Source organism: Phocoena sinus, chromosome 19 (genome assembly GCF_008692025.1).
Source record: "Phocoena sinus isolate mPhoSin1 chromosome 19, mPhoSin1.pri, whole genome shotgun sequence".
NCBI lineage: Eukaryota > Metazoa > Chordata > Mammalia > Artiodactyla > Phocoenidae > Phocoena > Phocoena sinus.
The window spans coordinates 44,797,788-44,822,446 of NC_045781.1; the positions used below are offsets into that span (position 1 = coordinate 44,797,788).

The following is a 24,659-nucleotide window of genomic DNA, read 5'->3' on the forward strand; positions in this document are numbered from 1 at the left end:
TCTGTGGTTATTTACTTAGTACCTTGCAAAATGAGGCAAGTAGTGAAATTCTTATGCTGTTTAGGAAAGAGAAAAAAGGATCATACTTCTATTTTTCTTTTGGTCAGCACATTTAGTAAAATTTATTTCTAATGATTTTCTTATTTCTGAATATTAAGGATGAACCATCTGAAAACCATGGTTATTGAGAATCTGGAGGGAAATAAGTACATCACCCACATGGATCTGCGGGACAATCAGCTGACTGACTTAGATCTTAGCTCCTTGTGCAACTTGGAGCAGCTGCATTGTGAGCGGAACCAGCTGAGGGAGCTGACGCTCAGTGGCTTCTCCCTTCGAACTCTCTACGCCAATTCGAACAGTGAGTTCTCTACCCAGTCTCCTGTATTTCCTCTTGTAGCTCTTGTCCAAGCTTTCCAAGAACAATGGCATCTGGGGTGTTCCTCAGATACTCTGCGAAGCGGAGTTTGAGGTTCACTGAGACCTAGCTTTAAGTTTGCCGTCAACACTTCAGTGGTTGAGATATGCATAAAAAGACATTGCAGGACAATTTGAGATTCACTAAGTGAACATAATAATAAGAGGCATTCTGCAAAATGACAGGAAGTCAGGAGGGTGGGCAAGCACGTTCAAAAGAGAGTATCAGTGATGGTCTAAAACAAGGGTTGTCCAGCTACAGCCCAGGGGCTAAATCTGGCCTACCATCTGTTTTTGTATGGCTCACATGGAATGGGTTTTTACATTTTTTAATGGTTAGATTTTTAAAAAATCAAAGGAAGAATAATTTTGACATGGGAAAGTTATATGAAATTCAAATTTAAGTGAATAAAGTTTGATGGGCACACCCCCACATTCATTTGTCTACATATTAACCACTCTCATGCTACAGTGGCAAAATTGAGTAGTTTTAAGAGAGACCACGTGGCCCACAAAGGCCAAAATATTACTAAATATTTAGCCCTTTACAGAAAAAGTTTGCCAATCTCTAGTCTAAAACCTTGTGCTGCCTCAGTTCCAGAATGAGAAGCCCTTCATTTCAATAGTGATTTGTTTGCCCCAGGAATATTTTTCAATGTAAAAGGCCACGTATTTGTTGAGGCCATTCTGTTTATAGAGAGTTCTTCTTTACCAAAGAAATTATACAGTTGACCCTTGAACAACATGGGTTTGAGCTGCACAGTTTTTTTTGCTTTGTTTTGTTTTGGCCACACTGTGCGGCTTGCAAGGTCTTCGTTCCCCAACCACGGATCGAACCCGGGCCACAGCAGTGAAAGCACTAAGTCCTAACCACTGGACAGCCAGGGGATTCCCTGCACAGGTCCACTTAAACATGGATTTTTTTCAATAGCAAATACATTTGACCCTTGAATAATGCAGGGTTTAGAGGCACCAATCCTCTAAACAGTCAAAAGTGGGAGTATAACTTTACAGTTAGCCCTCTGTATCCATGATTCCATATCTGTAGATTCAACCAACCACAGATGGTGTAGTATTGTAGTATTTACATATATATATATAAAGTTATATGCAGATTTTCAACCGCACAGAGGGTCAGTGCCCATAACCCCCACATTGTTCAAGGGTCAACTGTAACTACTTTTTCTGTGTTTAAGGAAGTAAAGGAAAAGATGTTTAACTTCACTAAGTATCAGTCAAAGAAATGCAAATTTAGATAATACCATTTTATACTCATCAAATAAAAATAATAACACTAAGTGCTTACTGAAGATGTGGAGAAGCAGTACCTCTCAGACGCTGCCAGGGGGAGTTGGTAAAGCCAACATGGAGAGCAGCATGATGGTGTCAGAGAAGACAAAGATACACAGAGCCCGTGTTCTAGCAGCTTCCCTGCTTGGAATATCTCCCAGACACTCACATAGGAGATGTGTCCTAGAATGTTTATCACAGCGTTGTATGTTATAGTGAAAAAAACTAAAAATATGACTATAAATAGGAAAATGGGTAAACAAAGCAATGATAAACTTATATAATAGAATATTGCACAGCAATGGAAATGAATGTACTAGAGCTTTGTGTATTAGTATGGATAAATCTCAGAAATCTTTTGAGCAAAAAAAGAGTGCATATTTTGATATCCAGCAGTGAAAAGAATGGTCCTCTTGAAACAGAAAGGTACCTATGAATTACTCATTCTAAAAGCCTGTGGATTGGACTTCCCTGGTGGTGCAGTGGTTAAGAATCCACATGCCATGGAGCAACTAAGCCTGTGTGCCACAGCTACTGAGCCTGAGCTCTAGAGCCTACGAGCCACAGCTGCTGAACCCACGTGCCACAACTACTGAAGCCTGTGCACCTAGAGCCCGAACTCCATAACAAAGAGAAGCCACCGCAGTGAGAAGCTCGCACACCGCAGCGAAGAATAGCCCCCTGCTCGCCGCAACTAGAGAAAGCCCGCATACAGCAATGAAGACCCAATGCAGCCAAAAATAAATAAATAAATTTATTTAAAAAAACAAAACCAAAAAAAAGCCTATGGATTTAGAATGAGATACCAAGATCTGTTAGCCCTCTCTGGTGTTATTTCCTTTTGGCCAATTGTAATCAGATAATTCTTGGTTTTTCTGACTTTTTAAAATTTTGTTCCCCTTTTTGATACTCTTGTGACCCCTATTGGACTGATTTTTGGAGAGATTAATTATATTCAGGATTTTATTACTTCGACTGGTGGTCAAGAATAAACATAAATGAGGTTTGCTTTCTTATTTTTAACACTATGTTAGGTATTCAGGAGTCAGTGGTTGAGTACACTATGATAGTTATATAAAATTTTAAAACACATAAAAATGATGTCTGCTTAGCTCTAAGTGTGCCATGACAGTATGAAAGAATCCATGGGAACGATAAAAATCATATTCCAGATGGTGTTTGCCTCTTGGTATGTGCAGCGTTTTAATTCTTAAAGAGGCTGAAGCATATAAGGCAGAATGTCACGATTTGTTAAAAGCTAGGTGATGGGTGAAAGAATATTCATTACTTTATTCCCTTTTCTGTATCGCTAAAATATATTATTAGGATAAAAGAGAGTTAAGACTTCTCTTTTCATTGCCTTTTATCATGTTATAGAAGCTTCAAATTGTAGCTTAGATTAATTGTTAGGGCTGTTTGTTGAGTCGTGCTGTTTATACATGTTGTGAGATGGTAGTAGTTCTTTTGTCCTGGAAATACTTATTATCAGGCCTAATGTGTATTCTTAAAGTATCTAGAGACTCTGAATGACTGGCCCTCTGGGAGAAGACCCATTGACATACATGTAGGCCTTCTTAGTAGATTCTGTCACAGTACTGTTAATGGGGCTTGTTCTGTTCACAGCATCCTTAAATTGTACAACCTGGAAGAATTCACATCAACACTTGAAGTTTTGACACCTCAAAAGTAAAGAACTCAGCTTTCAGCTTCACAAAAGAATTTTTCCAAATGGCCAGTTAGCATAGGGAAGTGCCATCACACCAGGGTCATCAGGGATATGCAAATTGGAATCTCACTGTGACACCACTGCACACCTACCAGAATGACTAGAATAAAAAAGGCTGAAAATACCAGTGCCGGTTGTTGGGCATGTAAATTGTTGCAACCACTTTGGAAAACTGCATGGTAGTATCTCCTGAAGTCACACATATGCACCCACTGCACTCAGCAGTTCCTCTCCTAAGCTTGTATTCAACATAAATGCTTATGTTAGTCCACAAAAGACGTGGACAAAATGTTCACAGAGGCACTATTCATAGTAACCCCCAGCTAGACAAGACTTAAAATGCCCATCAACTCTACAGTGGGTAAATAAATTGTGGTGTATTCCCAGGAAAAATTTTATACAGCCATGAGAATGGATGAACAACAACCATATTCACTAATATGAACGAATATCTCACAAGCACAATGTTCAACGATGAAGCCAGACAAAAAAATTATATATAATGATGTGTATATTTATATAAATAGGTAAAAGTAATCTGTATGTGGGGTAGTGACTAGAGGGAGGGGGGATGAGGGGAAGTTTCCGGGCAGCTGGTACTGCTCTGTTTCTTGATCTGCCTACTGGTTATACCAGTGTGTTCTTTTGTAAAAATTCATTGATCTATACATTTAAGGTTACTGTACTTTTCTTTATTTGTTTTGCTTTAATTAAAAATTAAGATGTTGGGCTTCCCTGGTGGCGCAGTGGTTGAGAGTCCGCCTGCCAATGCAGGGGACACGGGTTCATGCCCCGGTCCAGGAAGATCCCACATGCCGTGGAACGGCTGGTCCCGTGAGCCATGGCCGCTGAACCTGCGCGTCCGGAGCCTGTGCTGCGCAACGGGAGAGGCTACAACAGTGAGAGGCCCGCGTACCGCAAAAAAAAAAAAAATTAAAATGTTGCCAGGGAAAATTCAGTTATTCATTTTTAAGATTAATAAGCTAAGCAATTATTATTAACATTTAACAGCTGCCTGATCCAGTGTGACTCCATTGCAGTACCCAAAATCCTCCAATTAGTTGTTGTATTTGGTTTTCAAATGGGGACCAAGCAGTTTAATAAAGTTAGTCAATGTGAGTTACCCACTGTTTTTTTTTAATTTTAATAGATCTTTAGTGGAGTATAATTGCTTCACAATACTGTGTTAGTTTCTGTTGTACACCAAAGTGAATCAGCCACATGCATACACACGTCCCCAGATCCCTTCTCTCTTGAGCTGGGACGAAGTGAGAGTAGCATCAACATATATACACTACCGAATGTAAAGTAGCTAGTGGAATGGGCTTCCCTGGTGGCCCAGTGGTTAAGAATCCACCTGCCAATGAAGGGGACATGGGTTCGAGCCCTGGTCCGAGAAGATCCCACATGCTGCGGAGCAACTATGCCCGTGTGCCACAACTACTGAGCCTGCACTCTACAGCCCACGAGCCACAACTACTGAGCCCATGTGCCACAACTACTGAAGCCCGTGCACCTAGAGCCTGTGCTCTGCAACAAGAGAAGCCACCTCAATAAGAAGCCCACACACCACAATGAAGAGTAGCCCCCGCTCACCACAACCAGAGAAAGCCTGAATGCAGCAACGAAGAACGAACACAGCCAAAAATTAATTAATTAATTAATTAAAAGTAGCTAGTGGGAAGCAGCAGTGTAGCACAGGGAGATCAGCTCGGTGCTTTGCGATACCCACTGGATTTCATCTTTAGTTTATGTCAGTAGGTGACATCAATTTTCATTAGCTTTCCCCCTTGTTTACTCTCAGTTACATTCTTCTTTGGAGAACGTCACTAACACCAATCTGTTTTCTGATTAGGGCTGACAGCAGTGAATGTCTATCCAGTACCCAGTCTGCTCACTTCTCTAGAACTCTGCCGGTGAGTGTGTCTCATGAGGGTGGTGCTTGCTTGATTCCTGTATTTAAGAGATGTCTGTGGGCACTTTGACAGTTTTGAGGTACAAGAAATGCTAATACATTGAAATATTTGGATAACCAGGAGAAGAGCAAAGGTTGAGTGAAGGAATAAGTTTAATGGCCATGCTATTTAGATAAAGTAAGGTCCTCTTGAAACAGGAAGGTGCCTCTGAATTACTCGTTGTTAAAGTTTGTGGATTTAGCATGAGTTGTAAACAAAGATCTCTTTCCCCTCCATGGCAGTGATTTTCTTTTTCCAATTGGAATCAGATAATTCTTGGTTTTTAGTGACTTAAAACGTTGTTCTCTTATTTTTTTGATACTCTTGTGACCCATGTTAATCTGATTTTCAGAGAGATATTAATTATATTCAGGATTTTATTTCTTCTGTTGGTGGTCAAGAACAAATGTAAATGAAGTTTGCTTTCTTTCCTTCATTCATTTTTAATACTGTGTTAGGCATTCAGGAGTCACTGGCTGAGTTTTACAGTCTAGTGGAGAGTTTGACCATCAGATAAGCAGTAAGAGGGCAGCATCATAAGTGCTGTGAGTATAGAGTGCTAGAAGCAGGTACAAGGGGCCGTGGACAGAGTCCTATATGCTCAGGGTTTTCATAAAGATTAAAGGAGGGCTCCCCTGGTGGCGCAGTGGTTGAGAGTCCGCCTGCCGATGCAGGGGACAGGGGTTCGTGCCCTGGTCCAGGAAGATCCCACATGCCGTGGAGCGGCTGGGCCCGTGAGCCATGGCCGCTGAGTCTGTGCGTCCGGAGCCTTTGCTCTGCAACGGGAGAGACCACAACAGTGAGAGGCCCGCGTACCGCAAAAAAAAAAAAAAAAAAAAAAAAAAAGATTAAAGGAGACAGTAAACGCAAAATATGTAGCATAGTGCCTGGCATAAAATGAGTCTCTCAAGAAATATTAGCTGTGATAGCCAGGTTTCTTTTTGTTGTTGTTACTTTATCATCATTATTATTAAGCTATTGTTCTAGATTCCCTTCCATCCATTTCTTTCTGTCATATCTTCCCATCAAAACCCCAACATGGATCAAGACTAAGATTGACCTTCCCCACTGAGCTTGATCATTACTGAAGAAGATCATGTATTTAGTTTCCAGCCTCATCTGGAGTCTCTTCTGCCGTCAGCTCCTTCGAGTGTCCTGACATCTGTTCCAAATTGCTTGGCTTCTCTCAGCCCCACTGCCCCTCATCTCCTTGGCTCCAGGGCTCAGTTTCCCACTTGACTGGGAAAATAGAGGTCATCATGGGTGATCTCTCTCAGCTTCCTACCCCTTTGCGTAAATTCATGTAGATTCATATCCGTTCTCTGCTTCTTTCCTCTGTTCAAGGCCAGTCCAGCCATCTGTGCCTTTGATCCCGTGCACTCCCACTGCTCTGGACCTTGCTCTGTTAGTCATCCTCCTCCTCCTCCTCCTCTCACGCGTGTTCGGTGTTTTTCTTTTTCTTTTTTTTTTTTTGCGGTACGCGGGCCTCTCACTGCCGTGGCCTCTCCCGTTGCGGAGCACAGGCTCCGGACGCGCAGACTCAACGGCCATGGCTCATGGGCCCAGCCGCTCCGCGGCATGTGGGATCTTCCCGGACCAGGGCACGAACCCGTGTCCCCTGCATCGGCAGGCGGACTCTCAACCACTGAGCCACCAGGGAAGCCCTGGTGTTTTTCTTTTCCTTGGTCTCTACGCACACTCATAGCTCCTGTCTTAACAAACAAAAAATGTTCCCTTTATCTCGCAACCCCTCTAGTTATTGTCTGTTCCCTTATCCCTCTCATCCCTTTTTGTCCAAATTTCTCAAGAATTATCTGCATTTCTTGGCTCAGTTTCCTGTTCCCCTTTGTTCACCCCACCACAACTGGCTTTAGATCTCCTCTTGTGGAACTTTTCTGTATTGACACTGTTCATCTTGTTTTCTTTTCTTCAGATGTGCTGTTTCCTTGGCTGGTTGAGACTGTGATTTTTTTTCATGCTGCTCTAACCATTTCTTCTGTCTCTTCCTTAACTCCTCTTTCTTAGCTAGCCCTTTAAAGGTCAGTTATCCCAGGGTCTCTCTTTGGCCCACTGCACTTCTCATTTGACATGATCTCATTTACTCCCAGGATTTCGCTACACTTCAATGTCAGCATCACCCAGATCACCAGTCCAGACCTCCTTCCTTCAGCCTCAGACCTGTATGTCCAATTTCATAACAGATGTTTCAACCTGTACTTCTCCAAGTACCTCAAATATGTGCAAAATTAAATTTATTATCCACCCCTCCACCCATACTTTAACTTATCTTGTTTTCTGTTTTGGCTTTTGGCATTATCATAAGACAATCAGATCCAGATGGACACCACTGAAATTCATGATTCCCAACCTCATTTGGAGCTTATCAGTCCTTTCTCTGGATAGGATTTCCTCTCTGGTCATCTAGGCTAAAGCCTAAATATCACTTTTTTTTTTTTTTTTTTTTTTTTTTTTTTTTTTTTTTTTTTTTTTTGCGGTACGCGGGCCTCTCACTGTTGTGGCCTCTCCCACCGCGGAGCACAGGCTCCGGACGCACAGGCTCAGCGGCCATGGCTCACGGGCCCAGCCGCTCCGCGGCATGCGGGATCTTCCCAGACCGGGGCACGAACCCGTGTCCCCTGCATCGGCAGGCGGACTCTCAACCACTGCGCCACCAGGGAAGCCCTAAATATCACTTTTGATTCTTCCCTCTGCTCCACTCACATGTCTAATCCACCTCCAAGTCATTTTGATTTTTGTCTCCTACATGTTTCTGGCGCCCCTCCCCTCCCTTCCAGGTGTGTTACTACTCATTGAGGCCCTCATCATTCCCTGTCTGGAATTCTTGTTAAAACAGCTTCCTGATTACGCTTCCTTTTACTAATATCACCACCTCAACCAGACCTCCGTGTATGCAGAGAGTGAGCTCTTAAAAGTGCAGAACTGCTCACCAACCCTTCAGTGATCCCCCTACGTCTGCAGGATAAAGTCACAACCTCCTAGACATGATCAGATATTTCTAGCCTTGTTTCTTCCCACTCTGTGCTCCGTATTGGCTGTTCCAGCATCACCAAACTGCTTATTATTCTGTTCTTGCCTCTGTGCTCTAGCTCATGTTGTCACCTCTTGCTTGGAATGTCCACCACACCTCCGGTGTGTACAGCATTCTTCAAATTCTGCCCCAGATGTCGTATTTCTTAGGGAGCTTGCCTTGAAGTGCTTCCTTCACTAAGCAGTCAGAGCAGCATCTACATTTCTCTTACAGCACTTATTTCATTCTGCCTCATCGTATTGATCCATCGATCAGTAGGTACTTTGAGGCTTGGGGAAGCTAAGTAACATCTGAAAATAAATTCCTGTGACTGAATATCTGCCCAGTGCTCTAGTAAATATTTGAATTCACATTCTAAATGATCCGGAACTTTTCCCCCACTAGTTATCTTTTGTCCTTACTTCCTCACTTTTATTCATTTGGTTCATTTTTTCCCAGAATTTGCTTCTCTTCTCCCCGCATCATTACTTGAGGAAATCCTACTCACCTTTGAAGATTTGTTTAAAATGCCTCTTCTTCCTTTAAGGCTTTCCTCCCCATCCCATCCCACCCCACCACCTATGTGCTTTTCTATACCGAAGGCTTTTGTATCTTCATTGAGCCCGCAGCACGCTTGATCCAGTGTCAGGTATGTATGTGTGCTTGTCGCTCTCCACATTTCTATCAGTGACATTCATTGAGCACCTACTGTATTCCAGGCAGTGCATCAGGGATGCCTTGGAGATAGTGCTTCTGCCCTCAGGAAGCTCAGGGGACCATTAACGGTACATTACAGACTAGTGAAATGGAATGAGTTCCACTCATTATCTTAAATGATGCCTTTTAATTATTTATTTTCTGCAGAAACCTGCTTGAGTGTGTCCCTGACTGGGCCTGTGAAGCAAAGAAGATAGAAATATTAGATGTGAGCTATAATCTCCTGACAGAGATTCCTGTGAGGTATGCATGTGTTAACGTATATATTATGTGTGTATTTAATTAATTTTCCTATATTTGGGTTGCCTTTCAAGGGTACTTAGATTCATTTGTTCAGTAAATATTGAGTATCTGCTAAGTGCAGGGCAGCGTGAGTGCCGTAAGGAATACAGTAACGCCTAAGGCGTAGTCTTGGCCTGCAAGGAACTTAGTAAACAGATAGTTGGGTTGACTTGTGCAGAGATAACTGTGATAAAATGTAACAAGAGTTGCTGGCATAGGTCGGTGACATGATAGTGATAATAGAACATTTGTATTGGATGATTTATTATGAACTGGGCAATGTTCTAAGACCTTCACTTTCATTATCTTATTTAATCCTGTATCAACCTTATTTTATAAGTGCTGTTATCCTCCTCTTACAAATAACGAAACTAAGGCTTAGAGTGGGTAGGTAATTTGTCCAACATTGCACTTAACTAGAAAGTGATAGGAGCTGGCATTTGAATGGAGTAGTCATTCTTACTCCAAAGCCTCACCCTTGGTCACTACACTATATAAATAAAATGTTTTAGAAATTCAGAACTTTGGATAATTAGAGAATGCTCCATGGAGAATGCCTGTTTGAATTGACCTTTATAAGATGGTAGGATTTCTGTATGTGGAGGGGAAAGATAAAGGTGTTGGGAGGTGTGGGGGGGTATATTAAAAAGTACCAAGATGTGAAATGTGAGGTTATTACTTAGTGGAGTCTTTAAAAGTAAATTAGAGGGTTTGTAGCATAGTAGGTATGAACACAGCTTTGGAGTCAGACTTTAATCCAAATCCTGACTATACCATTTACTACATTTGATGTGAGATCTTTGGCAAATCAAAGTCACTTAACCCTTCTGGACCTAATAGTTAAGTGTCCTGGCACATTTTAAGAATTGAATAAGGAGTAGTGTTTGTTATAATAAATTTTGTTATTAGCTTATTATAATCAATTATATTAATAATAATAAATTCACTGAATTTTTGGTGCTATCTGTCTAGACCTAAAATCTAAATTGATTTATTACACAAATTGCTTTTTTTGTTCAGATGTGTTCTGGGCTGTGTGCTTTCATTAATTCACCTTTTCCCAGAATGACCTGAATGACTTCCTGGTGGTTGGTGGGTAAACATATGGTTGTGGCTGCTTTCTTGGCTCAGGCACCTGTCAGTGATTATACTGTCTAGAAGAACACAATTCTATTAGTTTACTGATTTTAGTTAAAGAGCCACGGGAAGACTCGGGAAGAGAGATTTAAGTCCGTTTTTTGTTGTTGTTTCTTTATGCTCTATCCCCCTAGAATCCTTAGTAGCTTGAGTCTTAGAAAACTAATGGTGGGACACAATCACGTGCAGAACCTTCCAGCACTGGTGGAGCACATCCCTCTCGAGGTGTTGGATATTCAGCATAACTTGCTCACCAGGCTGCCAGATACCCTCTTCTCTAAGGCCTTAAAGTAAGTACTGTAGATTTTATTTAGAAGAGCAGAATCATTGGCTAAGCAAATTGCCTGGACTTGTCATTGGAGTAACATTTGGAACCATCTTTACAGAGTGTTTATCTCATAATCCAGCTATGGGTGAAGACTTACTTGCAATTTGTATGGAATAAAATATGACACTGTCTTTTTTTTAATATAAATTTATTTATTTAGTTTTGGCTGTGTTGGGTCTTCGTTGCTGCATGCAGTCTTTCTCTAGTTGTGGCGAGCGGGGACTACTCTTCGTTGCAGTGCACGGGCTTCTCACTGCAGTGGCTTCTTTTGTTGTGGAGCACAGGCTCTAGGCGCGCAGGCTTCAGTAGTTGCGGCACACGGGCTCAGTAGTTGTGGCTCACAGGCTCTAGAGCACAGGCTCAGTAGTTATGGCACACGGGTTTAGTTGCTCCATGGCATGTGGGATCTTCCCGGACCAGGGCTCGAACCCGTGTCCCCTGCATTGGCAGGCGGATTCTCAACCACTGCGCCACCAGGGAAGCCCCATGACACTGCCTTATGAGGCAGGAATCTTCAACTCAAAAGGTGAAATAACCATCAAGTACTTAGGAAGTTACAGTGTTGTAAACAGATTTAAAGAGCTTAGGAAGGTTCAGGCTTTCATCTCAGAAAGCCTCTTTGATCTTCAGTTAGAGGTTTCAGCATTCTGATACAGCCTCTTTGGGTACTTTACAGCTTTTGCATTAGGAGAGACGGGCGTACCACTGAAGTTTTTGCTTCTAGCTTTGCTAAGCTATCACTAAGTTATATTCTTTATTTGCAGGGCTTTTTTACTCCCTACTTTGAAAACTGTGCATTTAAAGTTATGTTGTTCCAAAAGTATTATTTATTTTCTCATTGTAAATTAACAAATAGATAGTATGTCTTCCTATTTTAATACCTGTAATCAGGTTTATTTAACACATATGTCACCATTAAATGAAAATTCGTTTTCAATTATAGTTTTCTGCAATATGGAGAAGGCAGTATTGTTCTTCAGTTCTGACGTGGAGAAAGCAGAGAGAAACAGTGGTAATTTAACTGGGCGGCAGGAGGCACACAAAAAGCATTTAGCCCTCAAGTGTCTGGCTTGTTCTCTGGCAGTTAATACATCTATTAATGTGTAATATGCTTGGGTGGAGTTTCCTAAAAATAAAATCTTTGGAAATTCTAAAAAAACATTTGAGGGAAATTTTCTTTTTGGAAAGTTTTAGTGCAGTAACATTTGTTAATTAATAAGTATTTGTTAGTAATGCATTACAGTGCATTTCATTCTGATGACAGTCTGAATAAAATTAGTTTCAGCTCTAGAATCTTTAGTAAGGAAGTTACCTAGCAGTTGTAGCAAATTGTCAATAATATTTAACACTAACTCTGCACGGAGCACTTTTGGGATATATGAAGACACAAACAGACACACAGTTCCCTCAACAACTTAAAAGCTAATTAACAATGTGGATCATACAGTTTGAAGAAGACTTAAGAACACAGAAGTTTAATAATATTAGCTGCCTTTTGCTGAGCATGTTCTGTATGTACCAAACACCATGCTAGGCAGATTTTTAAAATCATACCATGTTTTACTTCTTAGATTGGTGAAGATTAAAATGAATTATGATACTCAGTGTTGACAAAGGTGTGAGCAAATGCAATCGTATATCCTTCTAGTGGCATAGCCTTTCTGGAGTATACTTTGATATAGCCTTTCTGGGGCTCACTTTGGCAGTATATGTATAAAAATCTTAAAGATATATGTAGCCTTTGACCCCACATATTCTGCTTCTGGGAATATGGCCTAAAGAAATAATTGGGTGAGGACTCGAAGGTGCTCATTATAATGTCTATGATGGCAAACAATTGGAAACAGCCGATATGCCCATTATTAGGGGATTATAGGGGGATTGGCTAAATAAATATGATCCTATTAAACTCAGACAAACATTTTTCTAAAGGGTGTCCTCACAGTTCTTATATTTGTGCACATGATACTCAACAACATCGTTTCGGTGGCCATGCAGACAGTAAACCATGAAGTTGGGTTAGAATTAGACCACCACAGAATCCCGGGAACACAACTAAGCCTGCATTCTTCCCTCTCTACTTGGCTTACATGAGTTGAGTAGAAGGAATTTTGTTTGGGTAGGATCAGTCAGAACACTACCTGGAGGAAATTACTGTTGTCATGAGTTTGGGAGCACGGAAAGGCAGTGTTACATACTGAGATGGCATGATGGTTTCCACACAAGAAGGCAACCAGTAGCCATAAAGGAAATGATTTGCATGTGTTCTGTCAGTCTCAGATACTTGAATGCATCTGCAAATAGTCTGGAGTCTCTGCCCTCTGCTTGCACTGGGGAGGAGAGTCTGAGTGCACTGCAGCTGCTCTACCTGACCAACAACCTCCTGACAGATCAGTGTGTGCCTGTCCTGGTGGGGCACCCGCACCTGCGAATCTTGCATCTTGCAAACAACCAGCTACAGACTTTTCCCGCAAGGTAAGCAGACGGGAACTTTGATCGTATCGGATACATAACATGATTCTGCATTTGTCGGACTACATCACAGCTATTTTACTGGGTACTCTTGCTTTATGTTGACCGACTTACTGGCGCTGTGATGCTACTACTTGAATGGGAAAATCTGTACCCTGTTGTTAAGTGTCAGTAACCACAGACATTGTGGTTAAAATATGTTTAATTCTTAGTTCTATTTACTTAATAGTGGACTAAGAATTTTCAACCTAGAAAGTACAGGCTTATGAAATAAATTAAATTCTGAAGATAATTCTTTCTTTTCTCCTTTCAGCACTGATATATAAAATACTGTTGAGTCCATTAATTTGTTCATTTTTATATGTGTTGAATGCCTACTGTATGTCAAGTACTATGTAAGTACTAGGGAAACAGTGGTGATTAAGTTATAGTCTCTGTCCTCAAGGAACTTGCAGTCAAATTAGGGAAATAGACAAGTATATAGGCAGTTGCAATGCAGTGTAATAAATGCAGGATGTTAAAGATATGCACGGGTAGCTGCACTGAAGAGATGAATAGTATTTAGCCAGGCTACATTTATAAGACATAAGAGGGATATTTAGTGTTGTCAAAGTTTTTTTTTTTTTACATCTTTATTGGAGTATAATTGCTTTACAATGGTGTGTTAGTTTCTGCTTTATAACAAAGTGAATTAGCTATACATATACATATATCCCTTGTCAAAATTTTAAACAGTGTCAGTGGAGAAATAAGTATCTTCCAAAATACATTTGATTAAAAAAATTTTTTTTTAGAAAATTTGACACCAGAGGCACTTCCCTGGTGGTCCAGTGGCCAAGACTCCATGCTCCCAATGCAGGAGGCCTGGGTTCGATCCCTGGTCAGGGAACTAGATCCCACATGGCACAATTAAGAGTTTGCATGCCACAACTAAAAGATCCCACATGCCACAACTGCAGATCCCACTCGTGGCAACGAAGATTTCGCATGCCGCAACTAAGACCCAGCACAGACAAATAAATAAATATTTTTTAAAAAATATATTAGGGGGGCTTCCCTGGTGGCGCAGTGGTTGAGAGTCTGCCTGCCGATGCAGGGGACACGGGTTCGTGCCTCGGTCCGGGAAGATCCCACATGCCGCAGAACGGCTAGGCCCGTGAGCCATGGCGGCTGAGCCTGCGCGTCCGGAGCCTGTGTTCCTCAACGGGAGAGGCCCCAACACTGAGAGGCCCATGTACCGCAAAAAAAAAAAAAAAAATATTAGGGGCTTCCCTGGTGGCGCAGTGGTTGAGAGTCCGCCTGCCGATACAGGGGATGCGGGTTCGTGCCCCCGTCCGGAAGGATTCCACATGCCGCAGAGCGGCCGGGCCCGTGAGCCATGGCCGCTGAGCCTCCGCATCTGGAGTCTGTGCTCTGCAACAGGAGAGGCCACAGCAGTGAGAGGCCCGCATACCGTAAAATAACAAACAAATTATTAAAAAAAAGAAAATTTGACACCAGAAAAATCCATTTATACCATAAAGGTAGTCATTAAAAATCATGTTTTCAAAAACTAAGAACATAGGGAAATGACATTTGATATAATTTGAATGAAATTTTATATATATATATTTCATATAAAATTATATCATGTTTGATACAATTTGAAGGAAAAGAAAACTGTATTTTTATTCTAATTTTGTTTCACAAATTTTCTTAGAAATGTGTTAAAGTAGAAAAACGTAGGAATTGTAATTTTTGTGATTATAAAATGAGATATTTGGAGATATTGATTGCTTCCTTGAAAGAATTTGAACAATGGCTTTTATTAATTAATTTTTTTTCTTTTTTTTCCGGCTGCATTGGGTCTTCATTGCTGTGTGAGGGCTTTCTCTAGTTGTAGTGAGCAGGGCCTACTCTTTGTTGCAGTGTATGGGCTTCTCATTGTGGTGGCTTCTCTTTTTTTTTTTTTTGCAGTACACGGGCCTCTCACTGTTGAGGCCTCTCCCGTTGCGGAGCAGAGGCTCCGGACACGCAGGCTCAGTGGCCATGGCTCATGCACCTAGCCGTTCTGTGGCATGTGGGATCTTCCTGGACCGGGGCACGAACCCATGTCCCCTGCATCGGCAGGTGGACTCTCAGCCACTGCGCCACCAGGGAAGCCCTGTGGTGGCTTCTCCTTGTTGTGGAGCATGGGCTCTAGGCGTGCAGGCTTCAGTAGTTGTTTCTCGTGGGCTCTATGGCACAGGCTCTGTAGTTGTGGCACATGGGCTTAGTTGCTCCGGGGCATGTGGGATCTTCTTGGACGAGGGCTTGAACCTGTGTCCCCTGCATTGGCAGGCGGATTCTTAACCGTTGGGCCACCAGGAAAGTCCCTGAACAATGGCTTTTAAAGTGAATACAGAATCTTAATTTCAGAATGTGATAGATCTCTTGAAATCCTATCAGATTAATTCAGTTGGCCTCAAATATGTTCATATAAAGTGCAAATGACGCACCACTGACAAGTTACATTAGTTTATGAAGCTGTTGGGAGATACCAGATGTAATACTCTGAAACTAATGAATTCCACCTAATTTGACCACACTCTTACTGTTGGAGTGGTCAAAAGCAGGCTGATAGAAAACTTAAAACACACCTAAGAATATGCAGCTAAGAAGTTAGAAACAAGGACAAGGATCAACAGGAGATTACACAAAATTAGAATAATCTGAATACAGATGATAAAACTAAATGGGTGACTTCCCTGGTGGCGCAGTGGTTAAGAATCCGCCTGCCAGTGCAGGTGACACTGGTTCGAGCCCTGGTCCAGGAAGATCCCACATGCTGCAGAGCAACTGAGCCCATGCGCCACAACTACTGAGCCCATGAGCCACAACTACTGAAGTCTGCGCACCTAGAGCCCGTGCTCCGCAGCAAGAGAAGCCACCGCAATGAGAAGCCTGCGCACCACAACGAAGAGTAGCCCCTGCTCGCCACAACTAGAGAAAGCCCGCGCACAGCAACGAAAGACCCAACAGAGCCTAAATGAATGAATAAATGAATGAATGAATGGAATTTAGAGCATTATTTTAAAGAAAATGTATGTTCTGTACTGAATAATAATAAATCTCCTGTCAAGTCATCTCCTGAACAATGTTATAATTGCACAGGCACAATCCCAAGTCTTCTGTTTCCTTTGGACTATTTTCAGAATCTAGCACAGTTCTGGGTGCTCAGTAAGACACTGAATGAGATTCTGCGTTTCTATCTATAAGTCAGAAGGATCCAAGTATGGAATTGTGTAAGGGAAAAGCGTGAAATTTGGACATGGGAATATTTTAAAAATATATTATTAAGTAAAAAAAAAAAAGCAAGTTATTAAACAATACATATGATAAGCATCATGTTTTAATTCGAAACATAGAGTTTCATGCATTAAAAAGGCCAAGACTACTCTCCACCAAATTGTTGTCAGAGATTAAATCTGGTTGTGGGATTAAAAGGTTTTTTTTTTAATGTTCATCTTTATTTTTCAATTTTTTTCAGTGAGTATTACTATTGTAATAAGAAAGAAAACAATTTTACTGAGCTTAATTATTACAAAGTATTTATCAATTTTCTAGCAATGAAAATTATCAATATTTATGATATATGAAAAGGGCAGGATATAAATTTCATGTAAAATCTACATATGAAAAATTTAGCAGGAAATTCAGCAAAATGAAAATAGTAATTTTTCCAAATGGTGTTATCATTGATTTATTTTCTTTATTTGCTAAACTTTCTATGTTACTGTAGGGCGCGGCCGGATAGCCATTACGCATGCACTAAGTATGCCGCTAGGGCGTATGCACCTAATATGCTAATCAGGTTTTGAAGCAGTGGCCTATCCAAAGTCCGGCTTGCGAAATGCGATAACCATACGGACGAATCAGGGACTTACACGAGTCCTTAAGCCCTTATATAAGCAGACAGGCTCGAGCGTACGGGGTCTTCCTTCCATCCGCCCGAAACCAAGCTGTACTCCAATAAAGTGTGATGCGAGAAGAATCTAGCGTGTGGTGATTCGTCATTCTGCTGGTCAGAAGCGGCTCGCCGCATGTTACAACAGTTTATTATTTTTACAGTGTTTAAAATTGGTAGATAAAGAGAAATCAGAGCAATTTGTAATAATCTGATAAAGGTGTTAGGCCATCTTAAGACGTTTTGCTTACTGTGTAGAAAACTTTGCTTACTGGAGGGACAGTGTGAATCGCCTGCATCACAGTCCCTAGCACAGCGCTGTGTGCATTCTAGGCACTTGAAAAATGTTTACTGAAGGTGGATTATGTTATGAATAACTAGAATTTTTTTTAAAATTTATTTTATTTATTTAGTTTTGGCCGTGTTGGGTCTTTGTTGCTGCGCAAGGGTTTTCCCTAGCTGCGGCGAGCGGGTGGCTACTCTTCGTTTCGCTGTGCATGCTTCTCATTGCGGTGGCTTCTCTTGTTGCGGAGCACGGGTTCTAGGCATGTGGGCTTCAGTGGTTGTGGTATGCAGGCTCAGTAGTTGTGGCGCACAGGCTTAGTTGCTCTGTGGCATGTGGGATCTTCCCGGACCAGGGCTTGAACCCGTGTCCCTGGCACTAGCAGGAGGACTCTGTACCACTGTGCCACCAAGGAAGTCCCTAGAAATTTAAAACTAAAAGGAGGGAATTCTCTGGTGGTCCAGTGCTAAAGAATCCGCCTTCCAATGCAGGGGACGCGGGTTCAATCCCTGGTCAGGGAACTAGGATCCCACATGCCTCGAGGCAGCTAAGCCCTCGCACCTCAGTTAGAGAGCCCGCGTGCCACAAACTACAGAGCCCATGCTCTCTGGAGCCTGCGCACCACAACTAGAGAGATGCCCACGCGCCACAACAAAGAGCCTGTGCATGACATCAAAGAGCCTGCGCAACACAACAAAGATCCTGCGTGCCGCAACTAAGACCCAGAGCAGCCGAGAATTAAATAAATAAATTTAATTTTAAAAAATAAATTAAAAATAAATAAAACTAAAAACAATCTTAGTGATGATTTAGTACAACTTCTTTACGTTATAGCCAAGGCTATTGATGTCCGCTGACACTAATCTACCCAGTATTTTGCAACTAGTTAGTGGCAAAGCAAGTACTGTAACGGTCGACCAACCCTAGGCTGATGCCAATTCAGCCACTTCCTAGAAGTCAGATAATAGGAAAATGTTCATGCCCTAAAGATCCAGCAGCTGCAGTAGAAGCGCAAGGAGGGTTCAGCCCTTGAAATGCACTGAGAGGGAGGGAGATGCGGCTGAGGCTCGGCGAGAGTGTTTGTTCACCCTCGTGGCTGTTTCATTCTGGCTGGTCATTGGGCAGCAGGTCGGTCACCTCTGTACTCTGGCAGCTGCTCATTTGGGTGCAGTATGGTATTTTGGTGTTTCCTTTACAGCAAACTAAATAAATTGGAGCAATTGGAGGAACTGAACCTAAGTGGCAACAAGCTTAAAACCATCCCCACGACCATCGCAAACTGCAAAAGGCTGCACACTCTGGTGGCGCACTCCAACCACATTAGCATTTTCCCAGAAATACTGCAGTTGCCTCAGATACAGGTACTTCTGTGCGCTGGAGTGGTGTCTGGGGGTGATGGGAGGGGTGTGACTGAGACAGTTCTCTTCTCCTAAGGAAGAGGAAAGTGGCGGTTTGGGGTCACAGTATATTTCATTGACTTCTGAGAAGAAATTAAATTCCCTTTGAGGATATAGTAGGACATTGACCCTTAGGGAGTTAAGAATTAACTTAATCTCTGTGTTTTCCTCTCAGTTTGTAGACCTAAGTTGCAACGACTTGACCGAAATCCTGATTCCAGAGTCTCTGCCTGCTACTTTACAAGACCTGGACCTAACTGGAAATACAAATCTGGTTCTGGAACACAAGACGTTAGACACATTTAGGTACGAAGACTTATGAAGTTGAATCCACATGTGCTGTAACTCCCACCAGCCTTGTGTGGTTCTTCTTAAGGACTGTGGAGACCTCAGTTCATGAAAGGAGTAGAATGAATTAGATCATAAAGCCCCTCAGTTCTCTTCTTTGAGTCAGTTTTCGATGAGTGTTCTGTCCAGCAGTCAGCCCATAGATATTCGAACTCAACATCGTGGGTACTGCTCAGCTGTACCCCAGTATCTTTACAGGGCAGGTGTGGGGCTGTACCCCACAGGCCTGCAAGCCCTGAACTTGCCCAACCTCGAGACCAAAGAAAGAGCCCAGAGTCAGCAACAGAGACATCATGTTTTAACGGGTAGGAGGATCTTACATGTCTGAAGCAAGGTCCCGGAGCAACACCCCACCGTGTGCAGCATCTGGTGGGCAGGACATGGTAGTGTCTTTACTACTGGGGGAGAGGGAGGTTACCAGTTATAGAGGGAGGTTGGCTCATCAGTTACCTGGGAAACGAGCAGAGGCACGCCCCCTTGCCAGCCCTTTGATAAACTCTCATAGTAGAGAGAGTTCTGATCTAAAGATGAAAACTGTCACTAGCTGGGGCCGAGTGAAGTGGGGGTGGGGAGGTAGGTATGCAGGCATTTACCGATCAGGCTCTGTGATTCAGAGGGAAGGTCAGTCAGGCGAGTAGGGTGTGGGTGAGGCAGGCACTGGTTGGGCAGGGTCATACAGAGAGCAAGAGAACAGCCATCCTGAGTGGGTGTGATTATACAGCAGGCATAGGTAATTTAGGTGGCACAGATCGCATTACACTACATCTAAGACAATGCAAGCTCATTCATTGTACCAAGACTTCACTGTATCAAAATACTTAAAATAAGTAGACAGTTGAAACTTAGAAATCTTTGTTGTGCTTAGTTTTTCATTGAAATGAACGGCATCGATTATAACAAAATTGGCCCCTATTTCTTCCTCCTACCCCTTTCCTTTCTCTCTCTTCTTTTTTTTTTTTTTTGCGATACGCGGGCCTCTCACTGCTGTGGCCTCTCCCGTTGCGGAGCACAGGCTCCAGGCGCGCAGGCTCAGCGGCCATGGCTCACGGGCCCAGCCGCTCCTCGGCATGTGGGATCTTCCCAGACCGGGGCACGAACCCGTGTCCCCTGTATCGGCAGGCGGATTCTCAACCACTGCGCCACCAGGGAAGCCCTCTCTCTCTTCTTGGCCAGTGGGTCAGCATACTACTTTCTTTGCTCTCTCTGGAAATTAGTCTTGGTCTGTCAACAGATTATTTTTTAAAAACGTGAATTATTGTTGGGATAGCTTCTGTAAAGTACAGAAGCATATACGGTTTAAACTTCCCTTCCTCCACTTCCCACAGCCATATCACCACCCTGAAAATTGATCAGAAACCTTTGCCAACCACTGATTCTACAGTTACATCAACCTTCTGGAGCCATGGACTGGCTGAGATGGCAGGGCAGAGAAACAAGTGAGTATCATGGCCATGGAGACTGAGAAAGTTCCCCTGACATCTGGGAAAGGATCTGGTGCTGAAAGCTAGGCCATGTTGTTCTCCTGTTGGACATAAACAAATCACAGAATGCCAACATCAGATAAGATTCCTCTGAGACCATGATCCAGTAAGACAAAACAAAATGAATGTGCAGTCCACAAAACACCCACACCCCATCTCATGACTAAGATGGGTGACTGCTACTTACTTTATCAATCACAGCTTTGTCCCCATGCTAATCTTCTTTCCCTGTAGATAAGATTTATTGAGGTACCCAACTATAGAATAGCCCTGCTTTCTGACAGCACCCAATCTAGTATGATCCCCCACTTTGTTAGATCTTCCCCAAAATGACCCAGGCAGACACAAATCCTGTACCAGAGTTTTTCCAATACCCTCTTATATACCCCAGAGTCCTATGGTGTGCTTTCTCTTGTTGCAAGGCATAATAAACTCAACTTCTGCAACCACAGGTATGTTGTGCACCTGGGGGAGTGTTTGGCTGAAGGGTGTTGATACTAGTCCTTAATCACTACGAAGAGAAAACATCTAATTTTCCCAGCCTTCCACAGCATTGCAGAGCTAATATGTACTGCTCCTGAATGTGGCTGAATTCCCCCTTTTCTTATGGCATCAACTCTCTAAGATGCTGCTTACTTATCTTCTGTAACACTTTTTTCATGTGTAGATTAGGATTTACTACTATTCTTCTCCACCCTCAATCAATACTTACTTTTTTAAAGAAGCCTCCCTGGAGAAGAATGCTTTACCACTAACTTTCTTCGTTGTTTGTCTTTCTCCTGTTTCTGTGATAGGCTATGTATATCTGCTCTAGCTGTGGATAACTTTGCAGAGGGCGTGGGAGCTGTGTATGGCATGTTTGATGGGGACCGAAATGAGGAGCTCCCTCGCCTACTCCAGTGTACCATGGCAGATGTGCTTTTGGAAGAGGTACAGCAGTCAACAAATGACACAGTTTTCATGGCTCACACCTTCTTGGTATCTCACAGGTAAGCAGGTGGGTTGAATAATTCCTAACTCGGCCCTGCTTTTGGAAAATAAATCTCACTAAGCCAGAAGGTCAGGGTCTCAGTTATAAGTACAGGGGCAAGGTGAGATCTTGCTCTTTGTTCTGTGACCACTCTCTCCATCAGCATGGAATGTGGGGACTTTGGCTCTTTGAAGAGCCTGTGGAGGCATCTGTTTTCTCTGTTGAAACCGAAGGCTGCTGAGAAGCTGGAAAGCCCAGAAATCATGCGCAAAAGGTTGCGTGTGTGTATGCGCATTTCTGGGAAGGAAGGTGGTAATCGTTTATAAGAGACCTACAAAAGGTTAAGCACTCATCAGATTCTTGTGTTTAAAATACTTATTATTGGGGATTTAACAAGTAATCTCCTCACTGAAATCTAAGCCACTTAAGGGCAAAAACCCTATAAACCAAACTGTGGAAAATCTCTTAGTGGCTAATAGAGCATCTTGCACATCAGGTGGGCTGCATAAAGGGTACATACAACTGAGAGGGTGTACCTTCGTATAATCGAGGCTGAAACGGAACAACCTGGAGCCCGAGGTGGTTTTATCTGTCATTATAACACAAAGATGTTGGGAAAGGATTCTATTTTTCAGTAATAGAATTGAGCCTAGGGACTTGGCAAAATAAAGGGTGTGGGAAAGGAAACTCAGTTTATGAAGCACTTCCCAAGAGCTGGGCACTGTACCAAGCATTTTTCATACTGTATCTTTAATTTTCAAAACAAGCCGTGGAGGTGGGTATTTTAATCAGAAAAATGTCTCGGAGCATCAACTTGCTGAGGATCTATAGCCCGTAAATGGCAGAGCTGGAATTTGAAACCAGATCTTCCTGATAGCATCTGCTCTGTACTTAGCATTGTGTACCAAGCGCTGAGGGGGATGGATGCCATGTGTATGGGAGAAATACAAGGAAAATTATGGGCCTTCCTTCAGGGAACTTACAGCCTAAGTAAGTGGTTCACAAAGTGTTCTAGGACTAGCAGCCTCAGCATCACCAGAAACTTATTGGAATGTAGATTATTGGGCCAGCCCCTTACCCACTGAATCAGAAACTCTGGGGGTGGGCCCAGAGTTGTCTTTAACAAGCCCTTCAGGTGTTTCTGATTTGCTACCGTTGGAAGCCACTGAATTAGGTCATTGTAGTCTATGATCAGACAAGCAGAAGCAACAGAGAAAGCCGCACCTTGTCTCCTCTACCTGGATCCTTTTGGTAAAACTTCTCAGCTAAGAGTAGAAGGCAAGGCTGTCTTCACCATCATCACCCACATCAAGAGGCTGCCCTCAGACGGAGGAGGGTGAAGCGGCTTCAGTCCCACGGCAAAAAACGAGGGAGTCATGGACAGGAAGGACCGCTGCTTTCTTCTAAAACTAGCTGCCATGTTTTCATTTTCTTTTCTTTCTCAACAGGAAATTAGGAATGGCTGGCCAGAAGCTGGGCTCTTCTGCTCTCCTTTGTTATATCCGCCCTGACACTGCCGATCCAACAAGTAGCTTTAGCTTGACCGTGGCCAACGTTGGCACGTGCCAAGCAGTCCTGTGCCGAAGTGGGAAGCCACTGCCCCTGTCTAAAGTCTTCAGTCTGGAACAGGACCCAGAGGAGGCTCAGAGGGTGAAGGACCAAAAAGCCATCATAACAGAGGTGAATCTTGCTCTCCACCGGTCACTTCCGCTCCCCGAATCTAATGAATGCTGTTTTGCATAGAACAGTGAACGTCCATTTTCTTCCTATCAAGCCCTGTAAATTGTATCCAATCCTGAAAATAGTAATAAAATCTAATGAGCAGCTAATGATGAGCAGAAAGAAAAAGCAAATTAATTAGAAATGAAAGATCCTAATTTGTGGTCCTTGAGACATATATAGCATGTAAAATAAATGTAAATGTCCTCCTTGGTTAATTTTCATCTGGTTTGTTATTCCAAACAGAAGAAAAAAAGTTTTATAGTTTGACATCCCTGTTCTGAAATGAAAAGTTTCACAGTATTTTTCCTTTTTATATTGTATATGGCTTAGTATACTCTGGTATTTTTTTTTTTAATGAAGAAGCATCAGTATCTCTATAACTTTTCTCCCTTTTCAGAAGTTAGCATAATGTTTTTTGCTTTCAAAAAGACTTTAGCAATTACATGTGGACATTGTTTACTGCAAAGCAGAATTTTGTTCAGATCTTTTGCCCATTTTTAATTGGATTGTTTGTTTCTTTATTGTTGAGTTCTTTGTGTATTTTGGATACAAGTCCTTATCCGAAATGTTTTGCAAATATTTTCTCCCGGTCTGTGGCTTGTCTTTCATTCTTTTAACTGTCTTTTGCAGAGCAGAAGTTTCTAGTTTAATGAAGTCCCGCTTACCAGTTTTCTTCTTTCATGGGTCATGCTTTTGGTGTTGTATCTAAAAACTCATTGCCAAACCCAAAGTCACTTAGATTTTCTTCCGTGTTATCTTCTAGAAGTTTACATTTAGGTCTGTGTTTTATTTTGAATTAATTTTTGTGAAAGGTGTAAGCTGCTCCGTGTCTAGGTATTTTTTCTTTTTTGGCATGTGAATGTCCAGTTGACCCAGCACCATGTTTTGAAATAGACTGTCCTTTCTTCACTGAATTCCCTTGGCTCCTTTGTCAAAGATCAGTCGACTGTATGTGTGGGTCCACTTCTAGGCTGTCTGTTCTGTCAGAATTCTGTAATAAGGACTATAAAAGATTCCATCCAAGGAAGCACAAAACCAAAAAAAGTATCATTATAATGTGGTTGATGCTATGGAGATTCTGGAAATTTGGTCTTAGGAGAGTCTTTCAGTCAAAACAAATGAAAGATACAAGATAACTTTTTGCTTGATTAGTCTATTACAGAATTTAGATAATGTTCAGA

At 42.3% G+C, this 24,659-nt stretch overlaps 1 protein-coding gene across 4 annotated transcripts in view; it reads left to right on the forward strand.

Moving 5' to 3' along the window:
• Positions 1-24,659, forward strand: part of PHLPP2 (PH domain and leucine rich repeat protein phosphatase 2) — a 72,854-nt gene that overhangs the window by 42,512 nt on the left and 5,683 nt on the right. For 3 of the 4 annotated variants that reach the window (XM_032613728.1, XM_032613732.1, XM_032613731.1), the window contains 10 exons: positions 159-361; positions 5,289-5,349; positions 9,281-9,376; positions 10,687-10,842; positions 13,155-13,355; positions 18,759-18,921; positions 19,133-19,263; positions 20,631-20,741; positions 21,581-21,775; positions 23,205-23,436. In XM_032613728.1, the coding sequence (XP_032469619.1) occupies positions 159-361; positions 5,289-5,349; positions 9,281-9,376; positions 10,687-10,842; positions 13,155-13,355; positions 18,759-18,921; positions 19,133-19,263; positions 20,631-20,741; positions 21,581-21,775; positions 23,205-23,436 (1,549 nt within the window). The remainder of the gene's footprint in view (positions 1-158; positions 362-5,288; positions 5,350-9,280; positions 9,377-10,686; positions 10,843-13,154; positions 13,356-18,758; positions 18,922-19,132; positions 19,264-20,630; positions 20,742-21,580; positions 21,776-23,204; positions 23,437-24,659) is intronic. The other variant, XM_032613730.1, reaches the window with a different exon arrangement.